The sequence below is a fragment of the Symphodus melops genome, assembly GCF_947650265.1.
Source record: "Symphodus melops genome assembly, chromosome: 2".
NCBI lineage: Eukaryota > Metazoa > Chordata > Actinopteri > Labriformes > Labridae > Symphodus > Symphodus melops.
The window spans coordinates 11,524,345-11,534,051 of NC_136692.1; the positions used below are offsets into that span (position 1 = coordinate 11,524,345).

General features: G+C 39.9%; 1 protein-coding gene across 2 annotated transcripts; it reads right to left on the minus strand.

The window, feature by feature from the left end:
• Window positions 1–405: 405 nt before the first annotated feature.
• On the minus strand, window positions 406–9,214 carry tmem192 (transmembrane protein 192). Of its 2 annotated transcripts, none has more exons than XM_079372435.1 (6): window positions 9,062–9,214; window positions 8,180–8,331; window positions 7,663–7,924; window positions 7,420–7,542; window positions 1,675–1,780; window positions 406–1,066 (listed from the first exon to the last, which is right to left on the minus strand). In XM_079372435.1, the coding sequence occupies exons 2-6, from the start codon at window positions 8,312–8,314 to the stop codon at window positions 952–954; spliced, it is 741 nt and encodes a 246-aa protein (XP_079228561.1). In that variant the 5' UTR covers window positions 8,315–8,331; window positions 9,062–9,214; the 3' UTR covers window positions 406–951. The 2 variants fall into 2 exon arrangements, with proteins under 2 accessions (XP_079228561.1, XP_079228560.1); XM_079372434.1 differs by having other exon boundaries at window positions 8,180–8,335; window positions 9,062–9,212.
• Window positions 9,215–9,707: the final 493 nt, after the last annotated feature.

The following is a 9,707-nucleotide window of genomic DNA, read 5'->3' on the forward strand; positions in this document are numbered from 1 at the left end:
AACTATCTTGAATGTAAAACCTAAAAAAGCCCCAACTCAAACACAGAGCTCCAAGGAGAAGCTACATGGGAAAGGAGTCGTAAAGGCGGCTCTCCCCTGTGGAGTTAACAGACGCAACAGCATAAAGAAATCTCAACGGGAGGAAAACACCAAGGGCTCAAATGACGACCTCGATGTTGCGTTAACGAAGATTCCCGTGACTGTTGAAATTTAACACAGAAAAAAGAAGGCAGGGCGGGGAAAGACATTCACACCAAGTAATTGTTCAAAGTGTCAGCAGCACTATTGTTTGTGTTTTCTTCATTCAGCTACTACATCACCTGACAAAAAGCTAAAACAAAAACTGTTGCACATGTATCTCACTGCACCTTTGTCAAGATTTACTGAAACAAACAAAACAAAAACTTGAGATTATAGATTTATTGGAATCAGATCAAATACACAAAAGCCTACATTATTGAAAAAGATAGAAAAAAAACAACTACAACCAAATGAACCATTTACACAATCAGACAAATAAAAAAGCACTTTCAGAGATTTTACTCTCTCCCTCCTCCATCTCCTCCTCTTTCGCCCCCCCCCCCCCCTTTAGTGCAAATGATCTCTAAAACTATTTTGCCCCTTCTGTTTCTCTCCCAGAAACTCAAACGGCAGCAAACGTGGGTCACTGAGGGTCGTAACACAGTGATAAAAACCCCTCACCTCTGATCTGTGACCCATGACTCCCCGCCTCCTCCTCCCACCACCTCCCCTTTTTAACTACCCTACACTTACAGCTCACCTTCTCCTGCGTAATCTCTCCATCTCCGCTTTCAAGTCCGTGCACACAGGTGCTCGTGTGCGCGGGGATCGTCTTACTTTTTTAGTCTTTTTATCAACGGTTTCTTCAAGCTTGGATCCCCTTCCTTTGTGTTGGAGGGAGATGCCGACCAGGAGGAGGTTGGACTGTGGTCAGTGCTGAGCGGTGAGGTTGAGCAGCCTTTTGCTTAGTAAGGTGTTGTGCTGTTTCAGGTACTCAATCAGGTCAGCTTGCTTCTCCACCACCTCTTCAAGACTCGAGTGCTCCCTGTGACACATATTAGCACACGTTCTGTATGTTCTGTAGGATGTGAACAAATGAGCTACACATTGGTAGTGCCTGTCTATCAGCTAAGATAAACGGGAGCTTTCTATTTGTGCCTCCCACAGGACAATCCTATCCTGTCGGATTGTATCAGGAAAAATAAGTCTTAAAAAGAACACGTGTAGAGCTGAGACAACGAATCATTTTTGTGTCGACTGGTCAATGAATCAACTATTTGGACCTGCGGTACTTTTTTAATGTTATCTAAAAAGGGAGGTATTACCAGCAAAAAAGGATGATTTGCAAGTCACATCAGAGTGTTTCCCCACAGATAGACAATACACATTTGTATAAATGAGCAGGACTTTTGTTTACCTTCATTCCAGAAAAGGGGGGGGGGTGACACGTGAAATGGAAGGTCATTTTTTAGGATAAATCCCACATGAGAAGGTCAAAATTTGACCAATCAATTCAACATAAATTGTAACAGATCAGTCAGAAGCTTTGAGCAGGAAAAGTACCTTTATGTGAGGATCTGTCTGCAGAGCACGAAGCAACACGGGATGTATTAAAGGGGCTTTGGCCAACTTTTGTGAGTATAATCTTTGTACCTGAAGCCAGTCTCAGTTGGCACGCTTGTGACGCTGAAGTTGCGTGAATGTTCCTCTTGGCTCACGTCTGGTGCGGCTCGCTCTCTGTTGAACTGCATCACCTTCACTAAAACCACAAAAGACACAAATCAATCCCCCACTTTATCTTGCACATAAAAAAAAATGCACAGATGTTATAGTGCAGTGAGAGCTGTCCTGCAAACATGAACCACTCAGGTGAGAAACAGCACTCGTTTGTTTTTTTACTGTTTTCCATCCCTCTCCCTCTCCTAAACACACAGACTGTTATATCCTGCACTTAGCTCTTATGGGCTGCCATATCCTGCACTCAAACCTCTAATTCTCTCACCCTAAACATACACCTTTACACAGGAGGCGGGGTTAGCAGCAAGGTGTGGCTATGGGGTATACAGAAGCCGGAAGACGAGCGGGTGCTTTAAATATGGGAGATGCGGGTGCTGTTAGAATCAAGATAAGCCCGAGGTGTGTGAGGTTAGCTGGGCGAGTGTGTGAGGAAGAGCAGAGGGAGGAGCTGCTTCAGTATTGATAAGACTCGGGTGTCATTAGCCAGAGGAAATTGTCAGGGAGGTTCTAAAGAGTGCTATCTTTACTTTGCTACAGTGCAGCATCTCTGCATCCACACTCGCACACAATCTAAAGAAATACTGCACATTCCTGCATAATGAAGCCCTAAATCTGTGTGTGTGTGCGTGTGTGTATGTGTGTGTGTGTGTGTGTTTGTACATGAAGTAATAGTAAGCAAGTATGTGAGAAAGAGAGACATTCCAGAAAGGCAGAGACAGTTAGGTTAATCTCCGTAGAGGTCAACTTCTGAGCAACACAGAATAAGGATTTTCAATTACACATGAACAATGTTTAATAAAAGATTTCCTTTGAACTTCTAGCACCCTTAACACCGTTTCTGTTTGATGTTGAAAAGCCGAAAAAAACACGAGTTTGAGAAAGTTCTTAAATATGGAAAATAAATAAAGGATTCCCATCAGAGAAAAAAAAGCTTTTGATTTAGTCTCTTCAAAGCATGCGTGGTAAATTTGATGGATGAATACTAGTGAAGTTGAAAATGAAGCATTTTTGGAGGAGGATAATTTGACTTTAATCAATAATTACCTTTAAAACATAACCGTGAAAATGTTGCATCTTCACATCTTTTCAGGTTCTGTAAGAAATCTGAGAGACCTTCCCGTCTGTGGAGTTGGGTGTATTATAGCAGGGGGTCGAAATTGGACAGAGAAATCTGGAAGCATGGATGGATGAATGGATGGAAGGATGAAGGGGGCCGGTGTGGAGGAGGTGGCACATTTCACACACTCCTGATAGAGACTCTCACACGGTTGGACATACAGTGCTCAGACATGGTCTACACAGATCTGAGAGGCTCGGATCATCCATTAAGAGGTGCACATTTCCAGGTGATAACTGTTAAGCTGCAGAGGTGCTAACGGCTAATGGTAACACATAGAGTGCTCACAAGTATGCGCACTGCATGAAGCAAAAAAAAAAAATCAAAGAAGCAGAGGGGAAATGGATCCCGGCAAGCATGCAGAGACAGGATGAAGATACACAAGACGACGAAGAGGACAGGAGGAAGAACATTTAAGTCGTAACACAGGACAATAAACAGTTTATAAGGCAGTATGCACGTCGACAGTTTGCTGAAAAGTAAATCCTGGTTCTTGGCTCAACAGGAGCTGAAAACCTGATGAAAGCTGCAAAGATTAGATTCAAGGACAAACAGAGCAGAGAAGAAGAATCAGTTTGTCCGATTGCCTCGTGAATTTTCGAATGAAAACTAAAAACTTTATTGTTGGAGTTTCTACAGTCACAAATGTGATTTTATGACCTTAAAACACATTAAACCTTTTATTTTCACTGTTTTTTTAAAAGATACAAACTGACTTATTCCTGGGTTGTTTTTATTTCCTCTAAATATTTCATCTCTCCATCAGCAGTCTAATATTTTCTAAGCGACAATGATCCTCGTGTGATTTAAACTCAAACATTAAAAAGGACAGTCATCTGCATTGGATCCTTTTACTTTAGATAATTTCAGTGTGTTTTTTTCTGCACATTTTAACATCATTTCATATGTAATGCAAGCCTTTACCGTAATATTACTTATCCTTATAGTACTTATACTTTCAATTACTGGGAGACATTCTTTCATCATCCCATCTGACATCTTCCCTGTCTCACAGTCCATAAGGTTTGTTTGAGACAACGGTGTACTGTAAGTATCTCGGGATGTGTGTGTGTGTGTGTGTGTGTGTGTGGTAACTGTGTGCCCTGCAGTGCTTACACTAACTTCTTGCCTGGCAGAGGAGAGAGATGTATTCTTAATTAAGCCTTTGAAGGACAAGACATGGCTTTGAAGTGTATGTAGTTCTAAAGAGGAGAGTGCATTCATGTTAAAATGAGAGAGGCAGAAACATACAGCAAACCTCAAAGACACACACTCACAGGCACACACACACTCACAATGAGCATGCACTTCAAAGAGAAGTCGAACGAGGTCTTCCTGTATGGACTTCATAGCTGCAGGCATTACATCTCTCCCTCTCTGTTGCCTAAAAAAAGTTGTGCTTTCCTCCTGATGTCACCTTGACTCAGCATCAGTGCAAGTGTGTGTCTGCTTAAAGAGGTTTGTGCTGCGAGGCGTCGCTGGGCTTGCATCGTGCCTGACTGCACTGATCTGAGCAGGAATGTAGCAGGCGATCACAGATACCCCCACATACACTCTGGATCACCCTCACTGTAAACACAGCGGGACAATGTGTGTGTGCGTGTGCGTGTGTGTGTGTGTGTGTGTGTGTTTGGGTGGAGTGGGTTGAGGGCTACCCTTTGGCTAGGCTAAATCCTAATGCCTCTTATCTACTCTCCTGACTCTCTGGTATCTGCAGCAAATATCAGTGCCCCTCGGCTGCCAAACACACCTTTAATATAGATTTCCTTTCATTACACATTCTTCAATATCAATATCCTCTGATAGTGCATCTTTAACTACATTTTCCCTTCACACACAGAGCAGGAGGAGAGCGTATTGGACTTAACAAAACATACTAGTTATGTTGTTTTTGTCATTACATGTAAACAGATTATGGCTTTTTAAAGTATATCATTTAATTAAACATGTAACATTAATGTTAACATTTAATGCATTTGTCTGAAATAAAGGTGCCCACCCTAAAGCAGATTTATCCCGAAATAAACTCAGAAAAATGCATACTTAGGAAGCTGGGACTCCTTTTAATTGCTTTGATAGAAGGGGTCATGTGTCTCTGTCACATGTCAGTGCAACATGGCTAAAATGAATGGTCACAGATCAGTTGGATGATTTCAGTGAGATGAAATTCCTTCAGTTTTTTTCCCATAATTTATAACTTGCTATAACAGATTTTATTTCTGATCAAGCACACTGAGAGTTAAGTACACAATTTGAAGCTATGAAGAGCGTTCTGTTCCTGACAAGGTTGCTAAGTGGAACAGTAATGCATAATGAGAAAGTGCTTTGAGCTAGTTGATAACATTTGCGGGCTAAAACTGTTGCAGACATCATTTTGAAATGAAGCTGCTATAAATGTAAATACCGCATTCATTGCATTAGTTAAGCATTAGTGTTTGTCTTGGGTTTCGGGTCATTAACCGAAGTAATGGACATGTGACAGTTTTTAATCAGATGGTGGTGCTGGATGAAACACCACCAGATGACAAAAGTGATGAACTGTGATGAACTGAAGGGAGGTGCGAGTGTTTCTTGGAACTGAGACATTTGTTAAAACATTTCAAACAAATGTAAACTATGATTTGTATTTTGAAGCAAGTCAGAGGATCAAAAGAAGTCTGTTCAAAACTGCAGAGTTGGGTCCTATCTATCTATCTATCTATCTATCTATCTATCTATCTATCTATCTATCTATCTATCTATCTATCTATCTATCTATCTATCTATCTATCTATCTATCTATCTATCTATCTACTGTATCTATCTATCTATCTATCTATCTATCTATCTATCTATCTATCTATCTATCTATCTATCTATCTATCTATCTATCTATCTAGGGCATTGTATTGTGTGATGTTGCAAAGTAATTCATTTCTCCTGTTGTGCTTTTGCAGCACAAAGTAATTTCAACAAGACGTAAAATAAGCTGCAGTTGCTGAAAGGGAAGATATTTCTTTGAAATAGTTCCTAACTCCAATGGCGGAGAAAAGAAGATTGTGGAGAGATAGATGAGAATAGGTATTAACCACCATCCATGTCATGGTGTTGGGAAGCAAAAAAATCAACAGATTGACAAAAAGACATAGTGAGAGAGAGAGAAGGAGGGAGAGAGGGAGGGAGGGAGGACGGGGAGTTGAATGGTTGATTGTCATGCTGTCGAGTCTGAAAAGGGCAGGGCAGGTATTGTGATGCGAATGTGCTCAGATAGAGTGTGGGGGTAGTTTGTGTGTGTGTGTGTCTATTTGTGTAATGTAATCTACAGGGTGTGCCTCCATATACCTCTATGGCAGAAATGTGCCCACTGTGGGAGAAGTTTGGGAACGTAATGAAAGAAACTGTTGTCAAAGAAACATAAAATGATACTTTTCTCAACTGTTTCTGTACCTGTTGTACCTGTGAAAAGCATCCAATTATTTACATGAGTGTAATGTCGAATTGGGCTGAAAGATTATCAGCTTTAATCAGGGTGAATTAAATTTAAGGGAAAAAAATCCAGAAATACAACACACACACACACACACTCTCTTATTAATGGGGAGGTGAGGACAACGTGTGTTTGATAGTTTCCCAAAATACAACTCCAGCTATGATAACGGTTTCAGTTGCGACTCCGTGAGCACAACAGCCTCATGTCGTCTAATAGTGGAGGAAAACAGCAGAAGCAACCAGCTTATGAAATCAATGGGCACATGATTCATATTAAACATGTCACACCTCAGACTTTGCATTTAAGGAGGAACCTTACAGTGGACATCTCTCTGTCTTCTCCTTCTGAGTATATGAACACAACTTGCAAAACGTATGAGAGGGCTCAAGAGCAAGTGCAGTTTGTCGATCTTAAAAAAACTGTCAGCAAATATGCTGAGGCAGTATGAGGGCTCAGTATGGGGCTATGCGGGCTGTCTGCCCAGTATAATGTGTGTTAACACTGTCATGGCTTTTTTAAGTCTCTTAGGTCAACAGCTTAATTTAGGTGCATACATAGCTTAAAAACTTCATAGGCTTAACCTTACTCCACAGTGTATTTTTTAAACTTATTTGGTATAAAAATCTGAATTATATTGTTTGTTCAAATTGCATTTGTATTCCTTTTGATGATAATTAAACCTGATTGCATTTGTAAAGAAAGTGACACAATAATTGAAAACCCTGCTGATAAGTTTTTTTCCTTCCTGGTTTTATTTCTTTTTTGTGTATCTTATGTAGTAAAACTAAGTCCATAGTGATAAGGTAATGATCTTTTCTTCATCTTTGAAGTGAGATAGTTTTACTCTAGTTTACTGTTAATTTGTCTGTCTTGGTGAAATTGAGAGGAAGATGTAGCAGAAAAGGTTGGTTGTAGTTTGTGGAAGAAGAACACGCTAAAGTTGTGTTTGTGTTGTGTGTGTTTGTTACACATTTGAAAATAAAACTCCAGACAGCATCAGAAAGGTCTACTGTTCTACAAAATGGCTAATCAGCAACATCTGAAGAAAACAACATAATTGAGTTTTGTAATATACCTGTGTAATAGAGCAGGCACGGCACGGCCACCAAGACCTCCAGCCCCAGGACGCTGAGCAGCATGTAGGTTTGCACTTGAAGCGGGAGTCTTGCAGCCAGAACAACCAGCAGCAAAACATTTCCTGCACATGAACATACATTTGTAGCATTACTGCCATCTTGTGGGAAAACCTGAACATTACATGTATAAGTTAGTAAATACCCGACTGACATACTGAGAACATTTGTGCATTATGATGTACCTGCAGAATGCACAGTGAACGGCAGGTGCTTCAGTCCCTGCATCTCTCTGTAGAAATGCAGGTATCCTCGGCTCCTGGCCCGGCTGTGATGGTGCTGCATGCACTTAGTGAACAACAGCACCAGGGCCCATAACGCCACCTTCCCAAATACAATGACGCTGTCACCTTGCACCTTACCTAAAACACTCACACAAACCTCCTCCTGACCAACTTTCAACACACATAGCACTGCCAAACACACCGACAACACCACGTACACAACCTGAAACAAATAAAGAATAGACCACTGGGAGTAAAGCAGGTGATTATAAAAATAATCAGTATATCTGAAATTATTCAAAAATAAAATTAAAGAAGCATCATTCATACATTACTGTTTTTTAAACAATTTCTGAATGTAATTGTCTTATTTTTTTGTGTCAATTTCAGCTACAACAGGTTACTCATTTATATTCGAGAATAAATTCATTAATGAGTAAGTTTAATCAATCAGTGAATGTGTGTATGCATATCATACGTGCAGTAAAGAAAGCAGGCCAGCATGACAGGGTGTCGGTATGGTCTGAAACTCTCTCCTGATGGCAGAGTGGAGGGCGTCGGCAGAAATCAAAGGCCCATCCACCATGGAGTCTTCTTCGAGACTTCGTGTCATATCTACTGAGGGGCCTGCTGGCTAAAACAAACGAGAACATATTGAAATCAAATTAATGTGTTTTGACGTCTTCAGGTAAGTCTCTATTTTAACTTAAACAAAGGGAACAGAAAAAAATACAAAAAAATGTTGTTGCACATTTAACATGCTGCACATTACTAGTAGGCAACTGTATTTATTAAAACGATTAATGCTGCACATTATATTGTATATTAACACGATTAATGCTACAGAATATAGTTTATTTACATGATTAATGCTGCACATTAGACTGTATATTTAAACGGTTAATGATGTACATTATACTGTTTATTAACCTAATTAATGCTGCACATTATGGTGTATATTAATACGACTAATGCTGCACATTATACTGTTTCTTTACTCGATTAATGCTGCACATTATACTGTATATTAAGACGATTGATGCTGCACATTATATTGTATATTTAAACGATTAAGGGCTTTTTCCAGGTCAAAACACCTAACTTGTGACCGTGAATCAACTTGTTATGCTATTTATCATTTCATGAAATAAAAGGGAGCCATGATGATGTACGTGTTCACGAACGTATTTCTTAAACGATGCTTAAGGAATGCTAAAATATAAAGTCAAATAAAGGATAATCTAGGATGCTCTTTCTAGCTAGCCAGCCCAGGCTAACTGCTACACGGTATGTATTTCACTCAAGCAAACAAACTGTCCGTTGCCATGGCAACCGGATAACATTAAGGAGATTTACGTACTGCATACAGCGGCCCTTCTTTTGTTTCCATTTTATTTGGACGTTCGGCTGTTTGAGGAAGGATTTGACAGAAAAACAACAAACCACCATCACCTCACATGATACGAAAGGGGCGGGCATCAAAATATGCACATACTTCCGGTTCCCCTATTTTATTCTTCCGCCGTTCTCTGTCAGATTTTGGTTCCTACCCCATCAAATGTGGCTTGCTCAAATTTCCGCAGAATATTATTACAAGAAAAACAGCAAACACTGTCTGCAGTCACACCCTGCAGCGCTCTCATAATTATCCTTTGAAAACATGTATTGAAATGAAAGAGGGGGTGGGGGAAAACAAACTTTATGGCAAATTAGGATTGAGTTTAAAAAGGTACAAGATTACATGAGTGGGGGTGGTGGGATCATAGACTGTAAATATTACAGTGTATTTTTGCAGCAGGTGAAATATTTAGACAGTTGACCTTCAGGGCCACCATAGAAAGCCAATTTTGCTACATGTTATCATAAATTACAAAGCAATGTTTCTGAAATGCAACACAACTTAACCAGCAACAATGTTGAAATACTTTAGTTATCAGAATCAAATAGCCAAATTAAATATTTGTTCTAATTTTTTTTCAATTCACACAGCTGATTGCGCTTTTATT

Bases quoted from the DNA above. Each gene is read 5' to 3' on its own strand.
- tmem192 (XM_079372434.1), bottom strand. From the start codon at position 9,091: ATGGAAACAAAAGAAGGGCCGCTGTATGCA. The intron at 8,336-9,061 runs GTACGTAAATCT...CGTTTGTTTTAG, and splicing joins AAGAAGGGCCGCTGTATGCA to CCAGCAGGCCCCTCAGTAGA. The intron at 1,781-7,419 runs GTATATTACAAA...TTGTGGTTTTAG, and splicing joins GTGCCTGCTCTATTACACAG to TGAAGGTGATGCAGTTCAAC.